Source organism: Trachurus japonicus, chromosome 17 (assembly GCF_045865225.1).
Source record: "Trachurus japonicus isolate A0001 chromosome 17, Traja_1.0".
Taxonomy (NCBI): Eukaryota; Metazoa; Chordata; class Actinopteri; order Carangiformes; family Carangidae; genus Trachurus; species Trachurus japonicus.
Window position 1 is genome coordinate 19718467 of NC_140923.1, and position 27404 is coordinate 19745870.

General features: G+C 39.7%; 3 protein-coding genes across 3 annotated transcripts; 2 read left to right on the forward strand and 1 right to left on the reverse strand.

Moving 5' to 3' along the window:
- Positions 1-648: 648 nt before the first annotated feature.
- On the reverse strand, positions 649-3820 carry LOC146970540 (uncharacterized). The gene is made up of 6 exons (XM_085803970.1): positions 3546-3820; positions 2693-2875; positions 2342-2599; positions 1516-1614; positions 1158-1175; positions 649-973 (listed from the first exon to the last, which is right to left on the reverse strand). Exons 1-6 carry the CDS (start codon positions 3610-3612, stop codon positions 888-890), a joined length of 711 nt encoding a protein of 236 aa, XP_085660096.1. The 5' UTR covers positions 3613-3820; the 3' UTR covers positions 649-887.
- A 5537-nt stretch (positions 3821-9357) lies between these two features.
- Positions 9358-15465, forward strand: ppp1r7 (protein phosphatase 1, regulatory (inhibitor) subunit 7). Its single transcript, XM_085805074.1, has 10 exons — positions 9358-9423; positions 10176-10271; positions 10514-10569; positions 10850-10915; positions 11074-11204; positions 11371-11533; positions 11695-11811; positions 11930-12034; positions 12172-12258; positions 13164-15465. The coding sequence occupies exons 1-10, from the start codon at positions 9384-9386 to the stop codon at positions 13338-13340; spliced, it is 1038 nt and encodes a 345-aa protein (XP_085661200.1). The 5' UTR covers positions 9358-9383; the 3' UTR covers positions 13341-15465.
- A 414-nt stretch (positions 15466-15879) lies between these two features.
- ubxn7 (UBX domain protein 7) lies at positions 15880-23649 on the forward strand. The gene is made up of 11 exons (XM_085805072.1): positions 15880-16001; positions 18215-18368; positions 18598-18662; positions 18769-18834; positions 19287-19399; positions 19767-19913; positions 20005-20095; positions 20380-20510; positions 20755-21271; positions 22094-22173; positions 22559-23649. The coding sequence occupies exons 1-11, from the start codon at positions 15896-15898 to the stop codon at positions 22718-22720; spliced, it is 1632 nt and encodes a 543-aa protein (XP_085661198.1). The 5' UTR covers positions 15880-15895; the 3' UTR covers positions 22721-23649.
- Positions 23650-27404: the final 3755 nt, after the last annotated feature.

Below are 27404 nucleotides of genomic sequence, written 5' to 3' on the forward strand. Positions count from 1 at the left end.
AATTTACTAGATTAATGAGATTAAATAATTGATCTGTTAGGTGCAGACCTTCTAATCCATCACAAAATTTAGATAAGGTGAAAATGTCCCATTATTTCTAAAGCACATCTCATCTACAACGTACATATAGACAATGGCCAAGTACATGTTTGTACTAGTGTTAAAAGCTGAACAAACAAAAAACTACCTTTTAACTCTAAATATATTTCTTTATTTATATTATTTTATATTTCCTACTTCCCAACATCACCTGCCCAGAATCTGTACTACAGATTAAGCCAAGTGAAAAATAAGACAATATACAACACATGTTTAAAAAGTATTTTAATGAGATGGTTCTTAAAATTTTACATTGACAAAACAGGACACAATACACAGAATATCAACAAGACATTTGAAAACATTAATTCATGTAAGGTAATTTTTTCAGACAAAACAATATAACAGTAGACTTTTTGGACACCTGGACACATTTGGCAGTTTCATGGTGACTGGTCTCAGGGAAAACAAAAAAAAAAACAGGGCTACAGGGCTTTATCTACACACTGGATAACATTGAAATTCATGGTCTTAATTAGCAATATACATTTAAAATACTATTTACATTTCTACATATGTTTACCTGAATATATATAACATACTGGTGAAACATATGCCTGTGCATCAATTGCGCATTGCTCGAAGTAGTGGATGTACTTTAGTTGTGTGTGTGCATAAATACATAAGTATAAAGAGCCACTATAAATCGTGGTACATGGATAGAAACCCAAGGCAGTAACAAGGGTTTGGAGTGACACTCTACACAGGTTATATCAGCAGGTGGACAGTCAACAGCAGAAACAGTATGGAGCTTATACATCAGCCTGCGTTGCAGCTAGATCACTAAACTACAAGGTACGGTATCCATCAGCCTTTGTATCTGAACTCATTTCGGTCATGTCCTTTGGGTAATGTATTATCGAGCCGAGAACCCCTGTAAGCACAAGAGCACACAATAGTTACAACATTCATTACTGAGTAACTACAAAGCAAAGAAGAATAAACATACACTATCTACATACACACACAAGTATGAAAATTTCAAGTTATGCGGTATTTCACTTCTTATCCATCTTATAGACACCAAGGAGAAAACACAGGGGTTTTTGTTTTCTTACCTCCAGGCTGCCCCAGACCTAGGCAGAATGTGAGAAAAGACAAAACACATGACCATGCTTTACGTTTCCCCGTGAGTATGAGGCTCCATACCAAAAATCATGTGACAGGACATGTTTTAAAATGAAGCCAAATTATGCTGCATTTAACTAGTTTAACTAAGGTACCACATTAATGAAAGGTAAACATTAAATTGTTGCTCATATAAAACTGACAATAAGCAACACAAGACTAATCCACTTTTGAAAATGAATCATTTTGGTGTGCAATTAAAGGTGCCTTTGAAAATGTAACAAATTAAAAACTGCACAACTTAATTTATTATCATTATTCAAAAAGGAAAATATTTTATTTACTCACCCTTGTTTTTGGAGAGCAGGAGGGTGATTATGATTAGGCCGGCAAAAGCCACAACTGCCAAGATGGGGATTAAAATTTGAGGTACAGGAATCCCTGAAACTAAGAAAACATTTCAAATCTGTAACCTGACTGCTTGTCAGCATGAGTGGTTACTGCAAAACATGTGCAGACTGTATGTGGAGATGGAGTGCAGTCACGAGGACACATTGGTGTTTTACTTTTTCTAAGCACACATTATATCATATGATTAACAGTTGATGCCATCAGATGCCTCCATGAGCCACAGGCAGCAGTACTACATAAGGTACTTTTGCCCGCTTTTCAACCTTTTAAGAGTCACAGGGAGATACTGAATTTAATGCAACAGTCTTTCAAAATGAACACTATTAAACAGAATATGCCTATCTAAAGACCTTGTGTTGGTCTCTAAGAAAATAGGATGGACCAAAATCAGGACAATGACTGTTATGTTTATTGTCATAAATTGACAATAAACATAACAGTCATTAATTGCAGCCGTGGTGTATACTATTCTCATCACTTGTTTTACTATTTGTCATGATTTTGTCTACAAATACTGTAACCAATCATTATGTATTTTTGTCAAGTTAAAAAAAATGTACCTAATTTAGTCATTTAATTAGTTTCATTGCCAGCTCATGAACACAGCACAAAGCCATAATATCAGCTGCTGTTGGCATGTTATGATTTTAAAAATGAATATGCTAGGAGTGACATTGCAACCCTGACAAACTTCTTATTATGCATCACTGTGCTTAAAACTTAATCATGAAACTTGTCCCCAAGGTACAAAAAGAAATCATACCTGACTCTTCCCGTGAGAGCTTCAACTCTCGCATTAGCCTGATGCAGTTCTCCTGAAGGTGAATCCTTCCTGTCTTTGTGTGCTGCAGCTCCTGGTCCCACAATGCTTTGAGGTGAGATGCTTGTGGTACCTGGGCTGTCCATGTGCCATTGTGGTCCAGAGTGAGATAGACCTTCCCATCATAGAAAACACGGTCTGTCCAGTGCAGCTGAGACCCCTCTAGGATGCATTCACGAGAACTTAGAATAGTGTGGTTTCCTACAGAGAGAAATGAAGGCCATTTAAAAACGACATCCCGTCTTAATCAAGCTATTACATCTATTTATAGTATCGGTATGTTGATTTTCTTACTCAGCTCTGAAGTCTGGTTGGCACTGATAAGAGAAGGAGGGAGCACATCAGATGATATGCTGTGGATAATGTTTTGAGATTCCTGGCTTGTACCCCTGAGGGAGACTCCATTGAGAAGCACCTGCTCCTCCACCCGCTGGCCACCCACCACCAGCCACTGCTGGACCTGAACTATGACTGTATCTGCAGGAAGAAAACCAAAACATAAACACCGAGAAAGAGGAAGAAGCGAGCTATTCAAAACATTACCTTTGAGTTCCTGTAGTGCAATGACGCAAAACGTCACTTTCAGTCACACAGGGTTTGGTTTAACTTTATTACGTTATTTCATTAAAAGTTGTTGCATATTGAGAGCTTAAAATACATGCATTGCAGTTTGACTACCCGACATTTTAATGGCAGAATCTACCGAATAAATTATCTTTTCATTACAGCCGGAGCAGACATCGGAAATTGTGTTTTTTTTTTTTACTTTTGGTTTTGTTTGTTGTCATTGTTCTCAAGGCTGTCGCCGTGATGTCGCCGTGTTATTTTGTAGGTCCACACGAAAAATTCAATCATAAACCAACAAGGAATGCGTGAAAAGCAGTGGCACAACAATAAAAGTTAAATCCACAAAGCCTTACCGACTTTAATGCTTCGAGGATAAAGCTCAGTAGTATTTCCACCTACAACTTGACCAGCTTCCACCAGCCTACGTAAGATTACGCCCTTTAAAGGACAAAACGAACGTGGATACTTTAAACCAGTAAACAATCCGTCTCTCAAATTTTGTGTTGATGCTTTTTATTTCATTGACTAACCTAGTAGCTACCGTGGAAAGTAATACAATACAAGGAGACAAGCTTCTTACCTACTGGTACAGGAAAAGCCCCTGATAGACGGACCAGCATGAGCAGAAAAGTGCCAAGAAAAGGCATTTTTGTAGCTCTAGGTTTTGCAAATCAGACGCGCACAGCCAAGGAAGGACAAAAACTCCCGATAGGTATAAATAGACTGGATTGTTTTAAGCCATTTAAGCGTAACCAGCGAGCTAGTAACACATCACATCCAGGAGGACTGTCGCAGAAATATTGAACAAGCTCTTCTGCACGGCTCGCCTCTCCTCCGCAGACTGCAGCAGTTGTATTGGTTAGTTTCGGTTCGACTCGTCAAGTTTCTCCTAGGTCCCACCCAGAGATTCAGCAGCAGCAGCAGCAGCAGCAGCCGCTTCTATTGCTCCAAACCCATCACCTCAGTCAACACACCTGCCAATAGCTGCCCACCCACCGACAGCCTCCCTGGGGCCATGGCAGGGCACAGGTGACATGAGTTAGCTTAATCAGACAGCCTCGATTGATGTTGTCACCATAGCAACAAGTGAAGATTCATCATGGCGACGGGTAGACGTTAGAACAGATTGACATGTGATTAAAGCAGAAGTAAGCAAAAGTCTTAAATAGTTTATATCTTCCGACGGCAATCACTTATAGAGTGTTTGATCTGAAACATGGGTCTTATCTGTCAGTCACTCTGCTCTGCTGTAAGCTGAGGAGAAAACTTTCCTTGTATCCTACAACCTTTATCCAATGAGGAGAGAGAACGGCATAAAGGGGCGGTCCTCTCTGTGTGTGCAGCCAAGGGATGCGCGTGAATGTGGTGACCAAGGGGGCAGTTGTCGGTCTGAGAAGTGAAGCTCACTTCCGCGTTCAAAAAACTGCAATCCCCTCGGCTTCCTCTGGGGGCTGGTGTCAGAAGGGAGCATTCCCCATAGACCCCCATGTTAAAATCGCCGACTTTACATCCTCAATAAACATGTTAAAAGCCTGGTGTCAGCACGTTTTTTTTTCTCAATCGATAGTTTTTTTCTCAAACTCTGGCCAATTAGAGCGCGGAAACGTTGAGTGACAGGTCCGGAGACAGGCTGCTTCGAGGCCAGTGGGCGGGTTCTCGGCCGGCCAATCCAACATGGCGCTGTTCAGGCCGCCATACTTGAGTCACAAAAACGACTCCCCAAAACCAATGGGTGACGTCACGGATGCTACGTCCATTCTTTTTACAGTCTATGGTGGTGACGTAGGGATGAGGGCGGGGACTGCTAACTCCATCGGCTGACAAGAAGTTAGCCAAAACGACCGGATCGCTTACTTCTGCTTTAATTAAACGATGTAAGAATTTGAAACCCTTTAACACAACACTTCACCATCACATGATTGACCACTTGTGTAATGTGCAACCTGTGTGGGCCTATGTATGAGTATATTTTTTAGTGTGGTATTGGTAGGCTGGTAGGCTACAGTACAGAAACTGCATAGGCCCCTACTTCCTCTACTCAGGAGCCTATGTTGAAGAGTTTTGTCTAAATAACATTTACTAAACTCATTCAACATTACTTACTTTTCTTTCTCTTTGACTAGCTTTTTTTTTTTTTTTTTTAAAGAAAAAAAAAGTTAATCATCACATTTCACAAGAAGTGGGCCCAGATGCAGACAACACAGGGAGGAGGAGGTGGGTGGAAAAAAAGGTCATTTCAAATCTGACTTGCAAAAAAGGGGAGCACATTCTGGAAACACAGAGGAAGCAAACAACTGGCAGACTCAATGGTTGGAAAGTCCAACTTATTTCTTATACAGAGTGAAAATGTATTTGGTACCATCCCTATGACTCAATGTCATGTGGATTATTTTATTTATTTATTTTACACGAAGAGAAAGCATGTTTATTTTTCCTTTTGTTTTGTGGACTGCCATTTATTGTGAATCATTACTAGTGCAAAAAAGAAAAAGGCCTTTTAGGGCAGACCAAGACAGCCTTTTAACTAAGTGGCTGACAGGTCTTCTTTCTATACTCTATACAAGCCACAATATCCAGGTTTAAGGAGTTCATATAACTTTTAGTGCTTTTTTTATATATCACAATAAAGCTCTGCATAGTATGTTGATGGTCATCATCCCTGAGTGTAGTCAGCACAGCAATTATATAGCTTTATGATGGCTCATCTCATGTGATAATAAACGACAATAAAAGACAAATACCCAAGTCCAGTTGCTTTCGATTGAAAATTCATTTGAGATACTATGACCTGGACAAATGAGAATATGCACAGGCCGATATATAATAAAATACAACATTACTAACACAAAATGTTGCTGCACTGTGCAAATCTATAACTCAGTGTAAACTCAGGATAAATTCATGAGGATTTTGGTCTCTGTACCTTCACCATTACCCATTCTGTTTTTTGGTTTGAAAATGTTAATAAGTAAATATAACTGTGGCCTGATTTTCTCCTTTTTTGTCAATGATTGTGTGAAATGTAACTTCCAAAATATGTAGCCAGTTGCCCAGTTAAACATGATCCTGTGCCACTTATCAAACTTCTTAGTAAGTAAAAACTTCTGGACCTGAACATTTACGTAGGCTAACATAGTGTGTTGTTTTTTTCAGTGTGATAATAAGGAACATCCTGCTCAGCTCTATCTCTCAGCTTACTTATCCAAAAAACAGGTCAAGTGTGAATTCCATTTCAGGTTCCCAATTTTATCATATCTCATGTTTGTCCTCATATAAAAAGTTTATGTTATCAGAAACAAATGACAGAAGAGCATACTAATGATTAGATATGTTAAGTAAGTATTTACAGTATCCATTAATCTGTTTTTACTATCATAAAATGTTCTAAGTTATGTCTCCACCAGACCTTTAAATTAAAGGAAAAATGGAAGATGCAAGACAAGTGGAAACTGAAAGTATGAACAGTGCTATGAGAGAGGAGGGGACTTTACTGAGGGGATTTAGGGGCATGGTTGTTTCTTTTCTTTTCTAGATGAATGAGATGACAAGCTTGTGATCCTACTTACTAAAAATGATGTTGTTTTGTATGTGTCATCCTATACTGTATGCTGTTGTTCTTATAATCAAAGGCCCATGTTTGTGTTCAAAAGTGTACAGTAGATTTGTAGGCCTACCAAGATCAATTTTTGCTGAACTCAACTGAGTAGCATTAAAGCAGAAGTAAGTGATATATTTGTGTTAATATAAGTCTTAAACAGTTATATCTTCCGACAGCAATCACTTACATAGAGTGTTTGGACCGAAACACGGGTCTCTCAGTCACTCTGCTCTGCTCTGAGCCGAGGAGAAAACATTTCTCGTATCCTACAGTTTTTATCCAATGAGGAGAGAGAACGGCATGCAGGGCTGTGTGTGCAGCCAAGGGACGCCGTGAATGTGGTGACGTAGGGACGAGGACTGTTATGGTGCGTTCAAGGCAACTCGTAACTCGTGTTTTTCCGACCTGTGAAGTTGTACCAGTTCGATCTGGTACGAGTTCACGGGTCGGAAGTTACGAGTGGCCGTTATAGTGACTTTCACCGGTAAAACAGGTCGGAAAAACACGAGTGGGTTGCCTGGTACGCTACAAAATCGTAAGTTGTGACTTGAAGCTGTAATTTACGGTTTCAAAAGCCTGCCTGGAACGCAGCATTAGCCGAAACGACCGGATCTCTTACTTCTGCTTTAAACATGCCTTGAAAAGCACCATCCAACAACAAGGTATTGTAACTGCTTTGCAACAGAAATGGAATAATGACAATGACAACCCTTTTTTTTTTTTTTTAGAAGGCAATAAGACAAAGAGGAAACAGGTAAATGGTGATAAGCACCACATGGATGACTATAGACTGGAAACAACTGACTTTTTTAAATGGTAAATAAAACATCTACAAAGAATTTTAATAGTAGATGACAGCCAACAGAGAACAGGAGGAGAATAATAGGCACGTCTTACTCAAAATGTGTCCAAATTAGGGATACGTGTCTGGATTCAGTAAATTCAGTACAAGAAGGATTGGTGATTTGTCCAAAGCTTTACATAATTAGCCTACACAAAATATGTTTTCACTGAATTGTTAAAAAGTTGTAATTTTTTTGCAGATGATACAAATTAATTTTGCTCTGGGAGAAATTGTGGTCATTGAATCGTCATTGAATTGAATCTGGTCATTTTATCATCTCTTGAGGCATCAAACGAAAAACGTATGTGTAGCCGATGATTATATCTGGCCCTCTGCTTGTGTTTCTCACGGCCTGCCCTAGGTGGAGTTCAAACCCTGATCTCCTGCACGGCAGGCGACGATGCTAACCGCTTCGCCAAGAGATTAACAACCGCTTGGCAAGTTGGTTAGCACGTCCTTTATGGGTGGAGTGAGTGCACATCCATTACATATGCACATCTCAAAAGATCAACAGGTGTGTAGACTCGGAGAGGACCGAAAGTCCAACAATGTTCAAAAGAGAAAACTCCTGCACACATGTCTTCACTTGCATCAGGTTTAATACACAATGTTCTGGTCTAGAAAACTTAAAGCAGAAGTAAGTGGTCCGGTCGTTTTTCGCTAATGCTGCGTTCCAGGTAGGTTTTTGAAATCGTAAATTACAGCTTCAAGTCACAACTTACGACTTTGTAGCGTTCCAGGCAACCCACTCGTGTTTTTCCGACCTGTTTTACCGGTGAAAGTCACTATAACGGCCACTCGTAACTTCCGACCGGTGAACTCGTACCAGATCGAACTGGTACGACTTCACAGGTCGGAAAAATACGAGTTTCTTTGAACGCACCCTAACAGTCCTCGTCCCTACGTCGCCACATTCACGGCGTCCCTTGGCTGCACACACAGCCCTGCATGCCGTTCTCTCTCCTCATTGGATAAAAACTGTAGGATACGATAAATGTTTTCTCCTCGGCTCAGAGCAGAGCAGAGGGACTGACAGACCCGTGTTTCAGTCCAAACACTCTATGTAAGTGATTGCTGTCGGAAGATATAACTATTTAAGACTTATATTAACACAAATATATCACTTACTTCTGCTTTAAATCAGCAGTGGTAGTCTCTTGAGGACCAGGGCCCCCTTGACCTCTCTTGGCACTCAGTCTTCCTTTTACAGTCTATGCACTCAGTCTGCACTTGTCTGCAGTGTCATCCCTGTTGACAATAGGCTGCTACAGTGTAGTTTGTAGCAGTGTAAGCAGCTTTGTATAGCCGCTACACAGGGCTGCCAGATAAATCTAAATCTAATGGAGTGAAAAGTGCAATATGTTTCTTGGTGTGGTACAAAATAGCTAAAGAACTAAAAAAAAAATACAGTATGCTACTTAAAGCTGGAGGTGGGCAGGATTTGTTTTGAAAACAAGCCTACAGCTCCCAGTATCTATGACCAATCAAATCCATTTTGGTCTGGGGATTCCTGATTGGTTGAGGCCCAGGAATCCCCAGACCAAAATGGATTTGATTGTTCAAAGATAGGGAGGGATAGCTGTAGCTTTTCAGGTTGCTTCATACAGAGAGAAACACTGATCGCCCGAAACACACAGAGACCGGTAAGTTAGCTGAATGGGAAACACAACAGACACACACACACACACACACACACACACACACACACACACACACACACACACACACACACACACACACACACACACACACACACACACACACATCCTGTCTACCCCATAACTGCTGCTCTTTTGATCTTTCTTCATATCTTTGCCCTGACTAAATAAATAAATTCCCTGACTTGTGCTTTTGAGACTTACCGTTGTGCGACCAGAAACTGTAACCATAGACACAGCGCCATCTTGTGTCCAGCCGCAGGACGACGCTCCTCCACCTGATTGGCTGAGCGGTTGTCAGGAGTGTTTACAGGAAACATGGCTGCCCAGTCTGTTGGAGAGCTTCAAGAAATGGAAGGTGAGTAAATTTATAGAAAAGACGGAGCCGACCCATGATAACCCCGTCTAGATTAAACCGTATTTGTCTGAACAAACGTGTCCGTTTTTAAATTAGCACACCCGGCGACCGTTTCTCCTTGTCACTCTCCAGACCTCCATCCTGGTCCAGCTAGCGAGCTAACAGGCTAACAACAAGGCTCGTTAGCTGACGTGATATTCAGTCAACTCACCCTGTCCTGCTAGTCCACACACACACAAACCATTTCACCCTTTCCCCCAGCTTCGTTGTGCGTTGTAGTGGTCTGAAATTGGATTTTATATTGAACCTAACCTGTTACTCCATGTGACACGTTTCATACATTAGCCCGCGAACCTGTCTTCTGTGATCTGGCTTGCTAACTAGCTAGTTAACATTGTTAGCAGTGTTCAGCCAGTGATAATGTAACCACACCACATCCACAGCAGTAATCATCAGATGATTTATTCACTGGTAGCTGTGCATTGGCCACATATGATCTCATTACACACAGTACAGATGCATGGTGTAATAGCCATAGTTTATAGCCCGGTAATAGGAAGACAGAGGCTGGATACTCCACATGACATCCCCTAACTCTCAGTGGACCGGATGGGGCTTGGCCTGGTCTTTGCATCATATTACATTCACATCAGCTAAATGTGTCCCCTGATGCATCAGACAAATCAGATGACAGCTCTGCAGCTGCATGGTGAGATTAAAAAGCTTCTCCTCTCTTCCTCTGCCGACTGTAGTGGACCGGAGGGGTGAGTCTGAGGAATCTGGTGATGATGAGACCAGGAGGAGGAGTATCAACGGTGATGTGGACCCCAATCAGCCTGCTACCACAAGTAATAACATCTATCACATCTCCAGAGATGAAAAGAGACACGTTTGACAAATCAGAGAGTCAGCTGCTGTTATTCTGACATGAATCAAGTTTTGGCACACTGTACTTAATCTACGTAACAGGATTTAAATAAAAATCAGTCTTTACGCTTGCTTTCAAAATCTTTTTGTATGTTGTTTGATTACCTTTCCTTGATGCAGTGACCTCACTAGTTTATCTGATTTAACCTTGCCCTCATTAAAGGTAAAGAAGAGTCTCCAGTTGACATGGACACCATAACTTTGGACCCAGAGGAAGAGGTGATGTTCAGATATAGCTTTTGGTGGGATGTTGATAAAAATCAGCTCTGCTTTACCTCAGAAAGTGATTTTTTTATCTGATTTTATCTGAGCTTGGAGGTTGATGAAAAGTTATTTATATTTATTCATTTATGCTGTTGTTGTTGTTGTTGTTTTTTACAAAAATTTGTATTTAAATTTTTTTTTACCACTGCAGCATTGTGTTGTCCTCTATAGACCTTAAAAAGACCTCCATGAGTATGGACACAATGTCATCTGAAGCTGCTTGTTTTCTTTCTAGGATGTTGATCTTGTTCACTGTCGTATTGGGAAGATTGAAGGACTGGAGGTGCTACAAAAGGCTCAGGTAAGTACACCAGTGAGTGATGAAGTAATGCCACATATATTGCAGGGCATGCAGGAGTTGTTTAATTTTCTTAACTAGAAAAATGAACTATGCTTTTTTGGTTTGTTGTCTATGAAAAATCAAGCGTTTGAATTTATCCCTTTTCTTTCTTCATACAGACACTCTCTTTACGACAGAACCTCATCAAAAAGATAGAAAACCTTGAAAGTTTGAATTCTCTGCGGGAGCTAGATCTCTACGACAATCAGATCCGCAAACTGGAGAACCTGCACAACCTCACAGAGTTGGAGTAAGTGTGAAAACTGAGAGCCACAAGGAGTCAAGTTGCTAAAGTTGACATAAACTGATATTAAGATAGTGGTGTATTTTTCACATGGCTGATATAATAGAACAAAAAGCCCACATTTCAAGTTTGATTTATTCTAATGTGGAAATTTTGTTTGGCTCATCAATAGGCAGCTCGACGTGTCCTTCAACATGTTGAGGAAGGTGGAAGGTTTGGACCAGTTGACTCAGCTGAAGAAACTTTTTCTTCTTCACAACAAAATTAGCAGCATTGCCAACTTGGACCACCTCGTAGGCCTGGAGATGCTGGAGCTGGGCTCCAATCGCATCCGGGTGAGAGAAGTTTGGGGTGAACGTTTTTGCAAATGTGGCGTATACTTTCAATACCACGACATGTTGTTGTGACATTATGGTGTTAAAAACACACAAGTGAAATAATACTTTGCTGTTTTTAACATGTCAATTTATGTCCCTTTGATTTGTTGTGTCCGCAGGTCATAGAGAACTTGGATACACTCACATCCTTGCAAAGTTTGTTTCTTGGAACCAATAAAATAACTCAGCTTCAGAATCTGGAGGGTTTACACAACCTGACTGTTTTAAGCATTCAGGTATTCTAACGCAAATCTTCTTCGGCACCTGGGGTGGGATTAGATGACTTTAATTATGTCAGTCAATTGTGTAAATTGGTTGAAATTAGTTATTAATGTTGTGTACATTTATTTACAGAGTAACCGTATTACCAAAATCGAGGGTCTGCAGAACCTTGTCAGCCTGAGAGAGCTGTATCTGAGCCACAATGGCATCGAAGTCATTGAGGGCTTGGAGAACAATGTGAGTCATTGAGATTTGACAACTCATTTTTGAAAGGACTGGATGTCAAACTGTCCATCATGCTTTTTGCTCACCATGCCAACATTTACAACCAAGTTTGCTCTGCACATTCAAACAAAGTTTATTTTCCCTCACAGAAAAAGCTCACAACCCTGGACATTGCAGCCAATCGGGTAAAGAAAATTGAAAACATCAACCATCTGACAGAGTTGCAGGAGTTCTGGGTATGTATCATTTATAAAACCAAAGAAAGAAAAGAAAGAGGACTGTCAATACTTAGAGCCTGGCCTGCATGCTGTTGTCAAATTACATATAGCAGGAAGAGCAAAAAGATATATCTGTTTAATTGAATGCCAGTTAGAGACTGACTGTGTGCCATATCAGAGCCCGTAGAACAAATCATTAAATGATTATGTGTTTATGCTGCTATGACACGTACATAAATTAATATTTAATTGGTCAATAAAAACTGAATAAAATATTTAAGAATAGATCAATCAATAGCTAAAACAATCTGAATCTGAAAAGGTTTTTTTTTTAAAAAAACAACTCATGATCAATTAACGAACTTGCCTATATAGTACATAGTCACGTAATTGTTGAAGTTTTAAACAAAAAAGTTATATCAAAGCTTTCATTTTCCTTTCATAAGTTTCTAATTTGCAGTCCTGTATCTTATTTACTCTATGACCTCTTGAAAGTCTTAAGGCTGCACATAGGTATGTACCACCAGCAATTTAAGATGATCGCCATTGAGAGCTCTGACTGCTCACTATGGTTTGCTGATTTAATTGTGCCACAAGATGCTCCAGGAGGATAACTGAAAGAAAATAGTCAAAATATCCTCACTTCTGCAACTCCCTTGTTAAAACCTTAGGTTGATTTCTACCGCAACTTTTATACATAATGAGTTATTGTTAGAATCTTATACTGTGTAGATTTTTCCATTAGTTTATTTAGTCTTTGATATCGCCGTTTTACTTTTAATTGGTAGATTGATTATTTCTTTTGTATAGAATTATCAATCTTTTCTTTTTTTAAATGTAATTGCTCAACCAGTGCTCAGCCATGCAAGACCGTACTGATGGTGTTTTCAGATTGGCTGTAATGTATTTAATTGTCTCCACAGATGAACGATAATCAAATCGATAACTGGTCAGATCTTGATGAGCTGAAGAACGCCAAGACTCTGGAGACGGTCTATCTCGAAAGAAACCCGCTACAGAAGGATCCGCAGTACCGGCGGAAGATCATGCTGGCACTGCCCAGTGTGCGCCAGATCGACGCTACCTTCATCCGCTTCTAAACCGCAGTATACGACTCACCTGCCAACTTCACAGTGTTCTCCCTCACCTCCCTCCCTCCTGCCTCCCCCCCTGCCTACAGAAACAAAGTTCATTTTGAAACACATTGGCCTCACTCAATCACGTAGTCACTCCATACACAAATGCACATTCCAACATTAAAATTCACCCACGGCTCACTCAACATACATGTATGCATGTATGCACTCATTCACACCTTGATCTATGCTATTGTGTGAGAGCTTTATTTATTTATTAAGCTGGAAATGAACTGTGAAAGTACCCGACGCCCATACCCCCATTTTTCCTCTGCACTTAACTTTTTCTGTTATTGTTTTGCATGTAGGACACTGAGACAGTTTCTTTCCTCAATCATACAGTGGCCACAAGCTACATAAGAAATTAATCTCATTTATCACTTTGTTGAAGTTGCACTGCTAACATAAGAGAGGAAAGGGTGGCATTCTTAATATTTTTAATATTATAATAGAGTTTTTTTTCCTTATAATTGGTCAGGATGAGACTGTTCTCACAAAGTACAGAGTAAATTAACATTAAGCATTGACATTAAAGGTAAAGTCCATTAAAAATGTATTATTCACACATTTTAATCTTCAGATAACTACTTATTGTCTCATTTGGTTTAGCGTGCTTCAACGCTGGCCCTGGTATCAAACGTGACAGCATCAGAAATGAAGCCTAAGATACCATGCCGTTTGAACCAGTTTACTAAAGTGGCACTTACACACATCAGTCCTTTTATGGAAAACATATCAACAGAAAGTGATGAGTCGTTTTAATAAACTGGTATCATGAGCTCCTTTTGATGTCTACTCTTTGTTCCAGATATTTTACAGCTCATGGGCCAGTTCTCAGATTAACAAGACTGACCTGTGCGGTAAAATAAAGCTCATGAGAACTTAAAGTCATTTGTGTTCACAGAGATGATTTTGTAATCAGTGGTAAATCACTGTTCTTTTTTGTTTGTTTGTTTGTTGGTTTCTTTGTTTTTTTACCCTTGAATACATCACTGATTACAACCTTGGTCATCTTGGTCATCATCGTAAAATGTAGATTGTTTTTTAAGTTAATTTTATTTCTAAGGGGAGGAGTAGACTCACATCGGTGATCTTAACTAATGTAAGATAAATTACTTCATGCTGTTGGCGCAGACAATTTCTAAACATTTTGAAATTTACTGAAGACACTACAGTGACACATTCTGTAATATTCTCATTTGACCTTTGATAATGCTTAAAGATAAGTATTGGGCCATGTATACCACCTTGAACCAAAAGTAAATGACTTATTCTTGTGGTCTCTTGTATATAATGCTTGAGTGCACTTGATTTATTCCCTTTTAAAATTGAAACATGATGCATCTTTTATATGAAACAAATTTCCCACCTCAGGGCTAAAAGGTCTAATGACAAAATGGTGCAGATTCCAGCGCATCACTGCATTTACATGGAGAGTGCTAATCCAAGTGCTTTCTGTGTAAAATACAGAGAGTTATGTAATTCATTTCATCTGGGTTTATAGTGGGACGTCAATTGTTAAAATGGGGTGAATTAATACTGAATATCCCTCATTGGTTTCTTTAGCTGACGATTTCTTATTTGTCAAAGAAATAGAAATTGTGGTACAAACCTTTTGAAATCCAATTGTAACCATGACTCAGCTGTAAAACATTAATGAGCTTATATCAGACCATCAGTGAAACAGAAGGACATTGTGAACTGTTGATATGAATGTAATGTTATTCTATATTCAGCTTTAATGTAAGTTACTTTATAATTGGCCAGTGGGAATGGAAGTGTCACTTTGTGTATTTGTAAATATAGTTTGGACATCTCATGTAGAAAATCAGTGCCATCATCACCTTCCCTTTGTAAAGTGATATACTTTTTTCTTTTCTTGTTTGTGCTGCAGCACACAACAGATCTGTGTGATATACTGTAATGAAGATTACTTGGCCTTCAATGGTCATTGAATGAGCAGTTACTCCAATTGCTATTAGTTCACTGTTGGTAGAACTAAGTCTTCAGGTTTTGGACTTGGTTGATGCTGTTTTCAAACTGAATGTATTATGCAAATAACAATAAAATGACACTACTTAAATAGCAAGTCTGTGTAGCTTCGATGTATAACCTATTAGTATGTCTGTCATGACTGATACAAGGCAGTTTTCAAACAGAACAGGCAGTGTTGATACAGCGTTAGTCCTTCTATAACTATTTTCTAACTTGTCAACAGACACAAAAAAAACCCATCCTCAAATATTAATGTTCTGTTACATTTTATTTCACATAATTAAAGGATTAAAGTAACAAAAGTGTGAAATTGTAATTTAAATGTGTTGATATCGCAAAAGTCTATTTGCTGCAGAAATTTGATTTGCTTCTTTCCATTTCTTAAATTAAAAAAATATGGCCTGGGGTGCCCATTTTTTTTGTGGATACGCCATGTTTTGCTTAAAGAACTACATTACCCACAATGACTCGCGGTCGTTGGTGTGGTGACGCGCCAGGCAGTGGGGAAAAGGACGGCGCGGCGCATGCGCCACATTTATGTTGTTGTTTGTGGCGGTAAGATGGCGGCACTCGGAGACACCTCAGCTCCGGGGGTGAACGGGTTAATACAACAATTCACAGCAATAACAGGTAAAAATAACATTTCATTTAGCATTTGATCTATTAAGTAGGTTTGGGTTGTCCAACAGGAATACCCCCCTTTGTCCAACAAATCACGAAATTAGTGCGCAGGTGAGAAAACGGACGATAAGTCTTGCTATGGCCCCTGCGCTGTCAATGCTTTGCAAGAGCGAAAAAGCAGAGTCAGTTATCTCACTAAACTCAAGTGAAAGACTCAGAAAAGGGGATTTCAGAGCCACCCGTTTTGAATATTATCCACCATAGCCACTTAGTAATGACAGATTACGTGTGCGGTGCTGATTAAAGACAGCATGTCGCTAGTTTAGCGCTGGTTTTTTAGCTCTTTTCTCTGCACTGCCTGGTTGTTTGATAATGAGGAATGGACGTCGGCTGAGAAACATTTCCCTTCTTCATCAGCAGCCAGGCTTCGTGTTGTCTCGCTGTCAGCTCCACTCGCACTGTGCTCATGACCACCGCACGCCGATGAGCACACCACCAGTGTCCCACTGTCCACTCACAGAGGTCCACGGGGGGTTTTAGTGTACGCTTTCACATGATGGACAGTTTTTTTTTCCAGTTTTTTTTTTTTTTTTTTTTTTTTTAGTTATTTATCGGTGAAAGCAGGAGACTCAGGTCGGGGGCTGTTACCAGACTTGGAAAGTGAAACGGACATGCGCAGTAGAAACGCAGAGCTCATTGAAGCCACACTCGCAAAAAGGACGAAAAGTTAATCCTCACATGTTGTGTTTTATTCGCAAATGCGTGGTATTGTTTTAAAATAGTTTTATGCATAGCGAGGACTCATAATCTGAACACATTAGAGGGCTGTTTTGATGTATTTCCTATTCTTTACTCATCGTCTATCCTGTACTTTGCATTGCTGCCTACCATTTCCCCCGAAGCATACCATATCATACCATACCATCTTTTTTGCCCTTTGTTGACTTTAAAGCAGTTCGTGTGGCTTTCGTTTCTCTACAACGTTGCAGACAAGTAACGTAATAAGACCACATGAAGTTGAAGGTTAAAAAAAAACAAAAAAAACCCAGAGAAAGAGCATCTATACCACAGTGTAGAACATACTGTTACTAGCAAAATCCCTTCATTCAAAATTGTACTAAAGTAATAGACCACGACTATCACCAATATCAACAACTAATTCAAAAAAAGGGCTTGTTATATTATTGGAGATTCTGTGTGCATCATAATGTTGTAATTTGTAAAGGTGTGCATGAATGTGTCTATATACTGCAGAGCATGTTTTCTTATCATAATCTGCAATAATACATCAATGTTTTGTTTTGTTTTTTGTTTTATTTTATGAAACATTCTGCAAAGAAGAAAAACTCCTGGCTGAATTTATTCGATAAATGTATATCAGTAAAAAGTTTATTGTTTTACAGTGCAAGTATCTCAAAATTGTGCCAGAGCACATTACTTTGTGAATGTACCTAGTTGTTGGAAATCTGCTAAACACAGTGAACAGCATCTCTGTATTTATGATTGCCAGCTACAATGTTTGAGCAGTTTATAATAGGAATCCATGATTATAAAGTTTTAAAGTTTTTCATTTTGCAATGATCCAACAGTGGATGTCATCAGTTTTACAGTGTGGCATATTCAAAGTTTCTATACATATAGCATTGCCAATTACAAATGCATTGTTATAACAACACAACATAAACAAATGAGACAAGTTCAACTATAAAATATTTTAAACAGCATCTTGGTTTCGATTGCCAAATTACATTATTCTTATCTCTTTTTTAAACTTTTTGTTAAAAGGAAATCCATACTGAACAAGTAATAAGGCAGCCACAAAACGAACACACCAATACGGACAGTTAACATCAAATTTTACTTTGTTACTAGTGATATCCAGCTTTCCATCACATAGTAGTTTAGTAGTGTGATAAAGCAAATGAGATGAGATGAATGAGATTTTGCCATTCCTTTTTACACCGCGCTTTCCATCCCTTTCATAATACAGTGTATATATATGTAATACAAGTTTGAATTTCATTCTGAATTTTTTAGCATCAATGTGATTTCTTAGTTATGTTGTTAGATGTTTTTTTGTCTATCCTTAATTAGTTTCTTGCATTGTCAGTTGAGTTACTTTAGTTGTTTAAAATACTAGATTACTTTCACGGATAGAGTAAGGGTAGTTGTGCACAGTGATGATGTGTTTCTCAGTATGTCTATGTCCAACACTCTCCTAGGAGCCACAGAGAGTGTAGGAAAGCATATGTTGGAAGCATGCAACAATAACCTGGAGATGGCAGTGACCATGTTTCTGGATGGAGGTGGGATAGCAGAGGAGCCCGGCACCAGCTCCAGTTCAGCAGCTTCTAGCAGCAGAGCGCCCCCCACAGAGTAGGTTTATACTTTTCTCTACAATTTTCTGTCAAACAAAACCACAACCACACATTTGCATAATTGTTGTGTATTACAGTAGCATCTGAAAAATGCACTAAACATATATATTAGTGTGCCTAAATTTCTGTTTTACAATTTTAGGATAATTTGGCATTTTTGGCTGGTGTTATTGGCTCAATATTGTTTTGTACCTTTGAATAATAATATGTTTTTCTTTATATTTTAGTGAAGTTCGAGCACCCATTCCACAGAAGCAGGACATATTGGTGGAACCAGAACCACTGTTTGGAGGTATTGTGCCGCTTTTCTTCTTATTCTACCTCACGTAGATGCGCTTTTAACTAAATTGCAGTTTTGCTGTACAGTGTTACTATTCCCGTTTCTATTACACATGCAGTGCCAAAGCGACGAAGACCTGCTCGGTCAATATTTGATGGTTTCCGAGACTTCCAAACAGAAACAAGTGAGTAATGCCATATTAAAGCTTTCCAGGTTTAACTTGTTACCAGACACTCTCTTTGTTGTTCACAAGCTCAAAAATAATGCAACCACCTAAAAAACATCAATACTCCTCAGCCCTTTTGATCAGCCATAACCCTGGTTCATTTTGAAAGGTGATTCTTGCAACCAAAAAGGCACAACGAGGACAACAGATTATACAACAGTTATAGTGGCACATTGTAAAATTTCTCAAAGATGTGTGAAGATTGGCCTCCAAAACGCAACTAAAGTAACACGACCAAGGCCAGTGTATCCCCGCAGGTGGGACAGTGTATATTAAAAGGTAAAAAAAACCTGGTTTGGTTTGAATTAAAACAACAGCCAAGTGTCAAAAATCTGTCATTTGTTTCTCTGTGTGAACTCCTGTATGACTTTAACCTCCTATAATGACTGAGAATGTTTTTCTTCTCCCAGTCCGCCAGGAACAGGAGCTGCGTAACGGCGGAACGGTGGATAAGAAACTGAGCACCCTGGCAGACCTTTTCCGTCCTCCCATTGAGCTCATGCACAAAGGCAGCTTTGAGACAGTAAGAAGTCACTCACAGGACACTTTACACCCGACGTCTTTATTCGGTCTGTGTGAACTTTTAGTGAAACCTCAGATGGCGACTGCGTCCATCACAGGTGGGAAAGGTCAGGAGTGTGCAGCTTGTTTCTTTTTAGCGACAGTGTTATTCACTCGCTGCACTAACAGTATTTATGAAACCAGTCCACCATGACATGTGTTCACATACCGCTGATGTTATGACTCTTCTCCATGGGGGAGAACCTGTTTATTTAGTGAATGTAGTTAATTGTACTTGTAGATATTCATACTTGTCAACTTTGCAATTTTACCACAAATTGGTGTTTTTTTTTAATTCAGATTCTTTATTTTCTTTTTCATCTTTACAGGCAAAAGACTGTGGACAGCTGGAGAACAAGTGGCTAATGATCAACATTCAAAATGTTCAGGACTTCGCCTGCCAGTGCCTGAACAGGGATGTATGGAGTAACGATGCAGTGAAGACCATCATCAGAGAACACTTCATATTCTGGCAGGTATGCGGTTTCAAACCCCCCAAAAATCATTAGAGAGAAGATGCAAGTCACACTCTTCATACCATGTTTAATCCGCATCTTTTCATCGCAGGTATATCATGACAGTGAAGAGGGACAAAGATACATCCAGTTCTACAAACTGAACAAGTTTCCCTACATTTCCATCCTCGACCCGCGCACAGGTGAGTGGGAGAGTTCATGTGGATTGAGGAAGTTGTTGTGAAATTGAACCTGTGTGGATTTTAGAAGTTACACAACAGAAAAATCCAGGTCAGAAAGCTTTAATATCAACGGTCACTCACTGTGGCTGCCGTTTGGTTTGTATTGGTTGATTGTTCTAAATTGATAACATACTCAAAAGTCCTCTTCAAAAGTCAAAAACTTTTTAAATGTGAGTTGATGCAACATGGGGAGTAATTGAATGTCGTTACTGACCCGAACTGTTGATAACATGTTTTTTTTGAAGGTCAAAAAATGGTGGAGTGGAACCAGCTGGACGTGGCATCGTTCCTGGAGCAGGCGACCGGATTCCTGGCAGAGCACGGACAGCTCGACGGGCCGTCCTGCCATGCCCCCCCTGCCAAACGAGCTCGCTCTGTGGGTTTCTCATCAGACGTGTCACCTCTAATTCTCATTCTGTTTCTCCTCTAAGATCTCCTCTCTCCCTCCTCTTTGTCACTCAGACTCTGTCACAACTCACAAGTCTTGATCAGTTGTAGAGCATCATGGGACTCTGGTTATCATATTGTTGGACTAGGACGTTAAGTTTGACCCTATTTTGTGTTGTTTTACCCAGCTCTTTGATATGTTTCTTACAGCTGTGTTCTGTTTTTGTTTCTAGGAGAGTCTGATTGATGCCAGCGAAGACAGTCAGCTGGAGGCAGCAATCCGAGCCTCTCTACAGGAGACCCACTACGAGTCCTCAAATGTCCCCGAAGCCCCAGATTCCCCGCGATCAGAAGACGAATCGGACGCAGAGCCTTTCTCTGACAGTGAGGGTCCCATCTCTGTTGATGGCTCAGACAGTGAAACGCCAGTACCTCATGAAGATAAAACTTCTACCACCAAATATACCCCAGCCCCTTCGGCCCCCGCAGCGCAGCAACGTCTGCATCCCGATAGCTCGACCTCCTCCCACAGAAAGTCTCCGTACAAAGAAAACAACCACAGTCACAAGAAAGAAGAGAGCAAAAAGAACCACCTGGAGCCGTCGGCCTCCGCTCCCCGTCATCCTCAGCCTCAGCCTCACCCAGATTCTGGAGGGAACCACTGTTCCCCGGCGGCAGAAAGCGCCGGATCATCAAAGACCGGCACCAGCAACGCCTGTGACGCAGTCGCAGACTGTCCCGATGACAATGGTACGTCGAGGATGTGTAACTCGAAACATGGAACTGTTACGATGGGGATTAAGTTATGAGGGTGTGTTTGAGTGGAACGTGCCTTTAAGGGTCGTCTCCAGCCTGCATACCCCTGTCAAAATGTTTTGAGGATTAGTTCATGAGCACTTGCATGGTCAGCTGGTCAACCTCTTAGTCTTTGAGTCCAGGAAGCCAGTATCAACCTGGGACATCAAACCTTATACTTACCACATTATACACCATAAAGAATTTGAATTTGATTTGGGTGACCGACACTTGTTAGCTGTGGACACCCAAATCAAGGCACACAAGGCGATCACAGTCACCTCCTCTCTTACAACACCTGAATAGCACATATTATGCTGATTATGATTAACTTCTTAACTCAATCTCCTCTCACTCACTTCATAGATGTAGTAATTAGGATTTAGGATGAAGGTCTCCCACTCCAGCGAATGTTAAAGTGTTAAGTGCCAAATGAGTACATGTACAGTAGATGTTATTGCTCACTATATACTGAATAGCCAAGAGGAAAATAACTCTTGGTAAAGCTTTTCCACAAACAATGATTAATTGGAAACGTGTTCTCATCTACCTGACATTAGTTGAAGCTGGAAACTAAATAATTATCTTTATCAGATGAATTGTTTATTTTTTGTAGATTCTACATGAATTCTCATGTCCAGATTATTTTTTATGAAACTCACAATGGCATTTCAGCTTTCGAATAGAATAGATGGATTAACACAGTGCATTTAACAGCTGCATCTTTTCCTAAAGACATTAACCACTATGTTTTACTTTCCTTTTTTTGTCACACAGGTCCCAAAGCCAGGTTGATGCTCCGTTACCCAGATGGACAGAGAGAGCAAATTTCCTTGTCTTCTAAAGCAAAACTTCTGGTGAGAAAACATATCAGTTATTTGAGAGGAACAGTCCTTTAGTCAGCACTGTTGCGTCACAGCTATAAGGTTTTGTGTACTCTGGCAACAAACAAACAAGATGCAACATTTGAATTAATGCTTGGTGCTTTAGAGTCGCGGGTGTTTGGAGATTTTTATTTTGTACAGAACAAGTCTTTACCCTGTTTGCAGTTGTTATGCTAAGCTAAGATAACAGCTGCTTATTTCATATTATTTAAGTTCAATTTATTATCCATATTTAAGAAAAATAAGGCATTTCCTTGTTATGCCCAATCAGAAAAGAATATTATCACATGAATACTGTTTTGTTTTGTTTTGTTTTACTTAAAACATCTCACTTCTGCTTTGTCACTCTCTCTTGAAGGCCCTGGTAAGACACGTACAGTCCAAGGGTTATCCTAACGAACGCTTCGAACTTGTCACCAACTTTCCCAGAAGGAAGCTTGCCCACTTGGACTATGACATCACGCTGCAGGAGGCAGGGCTTTGTCCACAGGAGACTGTATTTGTGCAGGAGAGGAACTAGCCTTTTTTTCCCCAGACACACTCACTTTTTTTTTTTTTTTGCTTTTCTGTATCTCTCTGATAGACCTCACCCTCTCACCAATGATCTGGGACGATGTTACTGGCCTTGATCCCATAACCTTCTGTTCTCCTGGAATTAGGCCCTGTTTTTTTTTTTGCCAAGACAACTCTTAGTGGATGGACTACTTTCCCAGTCACTCTACTGACAGCCTAATCCTTTTGTAGTGCTCTACCATTGGCCAGTAAGGTGTTGCAGACACCAGGTGTGTTTTTTACGTGTTATATTCTGTTTTGATGCAGGCTTCAGTTCATTGTGATCACTGAGGCACATCATGATAGAATATATATGATATAGCTCATATTCAAATAAAAAAACCCTCCAATTAATGGATCGTAAATTGTCAATGAGGCACCAGGGACTTGTACAAAAGGACTCTTACCTCCCAGAAAGGACGTTAAATGTCAGAGTTTATTTTTTAGCTCCTGTTGTCATTTTCTGTATCTGGGGACAGGTAAAGGGAGGCTCATTCTGGTTTATTTTGACCCAAATTTGGTCTCTCACTCGGCCATTGTTAAAACAATTGTAATTATTTGGAAAGCAGGGGCAATACAAGAAATGGTCTGTAAATTACAACTCAAGAAAGTGTGTCAAATATCATTGACACGCTTGTGTAGATCTGAGGGGATTTGGGTAGATCTACACATTTTTACTCAAATTTCTATTAGAGACTAGTAGACTGTTTTTGGATTTCAACTTTTGATACAGAAGGGAATGAATGAAGGGTGGTACATCTCATCAGTCGGACCTACACTGTACAGAGATGGCTTAGAGAGACTGATATTTAGCTGTAGTCATTGTTTCTTTTCTTTTTTTTATATGCTGCCAAGAAAATATGCTGATGTTGAAATATAACCACCAAAACCAAGGGAGGTTCTGCTTGGTCTTTTGTTACCTTCAAAGAATTAAACACCTCGGTGACACAAAAGGAGCAACACCCAAGAATCAACTCCAACAAATCATGACGCAGACATTTGTTGTTTTGTGGATAGGGGGAAAAAAGGAACAAACCTTATTTGAATAAAATGATAACTCTGATTTTTTTAATGAAAATGATTGCCTGAATACCTGGTCATGTGTTGCACCGCCAAGATGGGCATTGTCTAAACAGTGAAACAGGACAACAGGACCCCGTGTTGCTTCACACATCAGCCTGCTTAGTTTAAACTAGTCCCTTCACAGACAGGATGATGGAGGCAGGATAGACAGACCAGGTCTAATGCACATGGTTTCAACCTTTTGACGTACAGCGTGCCTTCAGTGTAAGCTGAAGCTGTTGCAGTTTCACAGTTTTTCACGTGGCCAGATGGTGGTGGTAATGTGCAGCAGTTCACCAATAAATGGGAAGAAGAAGACCAGTATCAAGTGTAACACATGCGGCTTTCACAATATTCAGTTAAGCTTTGCAAAAGTTTATGGAGGTACAGGAAATGCTGTCGGTGTTAACAGTGAACCAAGTTGTTGCAATAATTTCAGCTGAGAAACTGCTTTTGCTTGTTTCTTGTTGAGCACTTGCAGTCGTGATATATTCCCACATTATTTAACTAATATCAGAATGAGCTGGAATCACGTGCTATTCAAATATATGTCTGATTACAAAAATGCAATGTATGCTATATTTTTAAGATGAGGGCCCCAGCTGACAATAGTAGTGTTTGTACGGGGCAACGGTCAGAGTTGAAAGAAAAGGACTTGCAGCTGCACAAACAGATGAGGACACTGACTTTGCCTCTCTCCCCATAATGTTTGGATACTACAGTACATGAAGGGCATTCCTCCACAACCTGTTTTTTAATGGATAAAAGGTGGATGAGCAGAAATGTCTAGTATCTCAACTTATAACTTAACTTCTCAGGTTTGTTACACATAACTTACACTTGGAATCACTTTAGTGTTTTATTCCCCTAGGACCTTTTTGCAACCCTACTTTTCATATCAAACTTTAATTTATCAGCCAGTGCTGAGAGGTTAACGAGGGAACCAGGACAGCAGCCCCAGACCTGGTTTGTTTGATGGGTTGTATGTTGCGTAAGGGGGATGTTGACCCTAGTCAGCCATGGACCTAGTTCTCAGAATGAAATCAATGAAAGTTAATGTGTGATCAGTGGGCCATCTGGGTGCACTCCGCTGATACTTACACAGCATGTGATAAGGTTACGTGACATCTTTTATTCCTCAGAAAATGCTTTTTTAAAGTTTGAAAATAATCCAAATCATGTCATCAGGGTTGTTTTATTTGTCTATTTAGAGCTTCAGCTGTGAAAATAAAGACTGGGGGTGTGGGGTTGGAAAGAAATTAGCATTTGAGAAGTAGTGCAGGGTCCAAAGAAAGTCACTTGCATTGTGGGAAATGTAGGAAGATGGCAGTTGCTAACTCCCTGCAAAAATATCTTTAACCAAATACATTGAGAAATTGGGTCAATTAAAGCCAAATTCCTGTGACAGAGATGCATTTTGAGAAATTTTTAATGAGTCCATAATTTCTTCTATTAGATTTTAGAGTAAGACACCATCATTACAAGATTTTTTTAGGGACTGGACCATGTCATTGGCATGAGAGAAATCAATAGGTCCAGTATGTTTATGTCAACAATGACTCTTTGATATACACAAAAGTTAATCATGGAGTTCCACAGGGCTCTTTCCTCGGCCCAATGCATTTTCCCTATACATGTTTCCTTTATCAGGAAGCAACGTGTGACCAAGTGCCGCTATGCAGATGACACCCATCAATGAAGTCATCAGATGGTCGGTCTTCAGGGACCTCTTGATGATAAATGAGAATAATCGGCAATTTAAACTTCTAAATCCATAAAAAATTAATGTACTTGGCTTTAAACATCTCAGAAATGGATTATCTAGTAACACAGTTACTCTGGAAGGCCTTACCTTGGCCTCAAATGCTACAGTCCAGGACATGTGACCAGGACATGTCTCAAACTTGGCATATAAACAAGCCAATATTATAAAAAAAAACAAAAAAAAAACGATTATTTTGACATTTTATTTTATTGTTTTAAAATGGTGCCAAAAACTAGCCTGTGCCTTTGTTATCTGTAGAGTGAACAGCTGTTACAGATTTTTTTGGGGGATGTGCATAACTCAGCAAAAAGCCTCTGCAACAGCAGGGAATTTAAAATCCTCCTCCTACTACAAAGCCATTTGTGTTGCACCATCATGTCTTAAAGAGCTCATAGTGCCTTATTATCACAAGGATACTGAAGGATAGCACCGTCTGCTCTCTAAATGCAGGTCTATACTTGTGGTGCCTTGAGTTTCTAACACTGGAATGAGAGGCAGTCTTCAGTAACCAGGCTTCTCTCCTGTTGATCCAGCTCCCGGTTTGAGTTTGAGAGACACACACCCTCCCTAGATTTAAGATCAGACTTTAAATTTATCCTCAAATTTCTTAGTTTTGCTGTTAGGCCTGGACTGCCAAGGGCCTTCCCATGGTGCAATGAAGATTTATTTTCTTCCTCTCAGGTAGTGTGTCTTCTGAATAAGAGTGATATAAGCTCTCGATTACCGTCACTGTGCAATAACATCATAACAGTATGAGTAATTCAGACTGGCAGCGTCTGTACATCCTAGGATCTGTCTGCCCTCAGTGCCCTGTTATAATCATGTGTGGGTACCATGATGAATAATCAAGGCCTGACCATTTCGTCACAGTTAACTCACAGTACAACATTTTTGATTATGTGATTCGTATAAGCCAGAAAAGGGAACACTAAAGAAAAGACGGAGAAAACAGGTATCCAGCCTTTAATACCCTAGTAAACCTCTGCTCTGCATGTTTCAGGAAAACAGTCATTTATGATAAGCTTATCTGCCCTGATTGAGCAGTCAGGATGGCCTTGTGGACTATAATCACAGTCGGGAGTTGTTGTGGTATTTCAGGAAGCTGGATTACACAGTTGAGACTGTTTGAAATTATTGGCTATTATTGATGAATGACAATCTTAAATATTCATGTTCACTAAGGGAAATACACATTCAAACTATGACTGTAATACATTTATCATTTTATTTTCTGGAATTCAAAAGGCGAAACGTGGAAAAAATGATCTTTTTGTATTAACTGTGCATGTAGTGAATGTCATCTTGTTCAGAAAGCATAGGAAAATGATGTTCTGCCCTTAATAACGGCATTATCAGGACATGGACATGATTAACACTACTGAGTGAAGTGTCAGCATGGATTGACACAGACATAAACACTCAAATGTCAGAAAAAATCAGAGCAGAACAGATTTAAATTAGTCAAGAATCAATGATACAGTCAAAATGCAACAGACAAAACCATTGATTGAAGTAAAAAAATAAAAAATAAATTAAAAAAAAAACACTAAGGGAGGTGAATAAACACATGTGAATGGCAGAGACAGGTGATGAGTCACGAAGGACGCTGGACAACTTGTGGAGAGGTGAGGAACAACAGGGTCTGGACTCTTGAATAAAGAAACTCAGTCAAACCAGACAAAACGATGTCAGGAAACAAAGTGTAGCCTAATACTGAGTCATAAAATTTGCTTCACATTAAAGAATATTGTCATCAGTTAACACTGCGAGACATCACTATTTGTTCTCAGCCTTAAAAATAAATTAACCATAGCGGTGATGGTGA

Bases quoted from the DNA above. Each gene is read 5' to 3' on its own strand.
- ubxn7 (XM_085805072.1), top strand. From the start codon at position 15,896: ATGCGCCACATTTATGTTGTTGTTTGTGGCGGTAAGATGGCGGCACTC. The intron at 18,835-19,286 runs GTGAGTAATGCC...TTCTTCTCCCAG, and splicing joins AGACTTCCAAACAGAAACAA to TCCGCCAGGAACAGGAGCTG. The intron at 21,272-22,093 runs GTACGTCGAGGA...TTTGTCACACAG, and splicing joins AGACTGTCCCGATGACAATG to GTCCCAAAGCCAGGTTGATG.
- ppp1r7 (XM_085805074.1), top strand. From the start codon at position 9,384: ATGGCTGCCCAGTCTGTTGGAGAGCTTCAAGAAATGGAAG. The intron at 11,205-11,370 runs GTAAGTGTGAAA...GCTCATCAATAG, and splicing joins CACAACCTCACAGAGTTGGA to GCAGCTCGACGTGTCCTTCA. The intron at 11,812-11,929 runs GTATTCTAACGC...ATTTATTTACAG, and splicing joins TGACTGTTTTAAGCATTCAG to AGTAACCGTATTACCAAAAT.
- LOC146970540 (XM_085803970.1), bottom strand. From the start codon at position 3,612: ATGCCTTTTCTTGGCACTTTTCTGCTCATGCTGGTCCGTCTATCAGGG. The intron at 2,876-3,545 runs GTAAGAAGCTTG...TTCTTCCTGCAG, and splicing joins GGCTTTTCCTGTACCAGTAG to ATACAGTCATAGTTCAGGTC. The intron at 2,600-2,692 runs GTAAGAAAATCA...TTCTCTCTGTAG, and splicing joins CAACCAGACTTCAGAGCTGA to GAAACCACACTATTCTAAGT.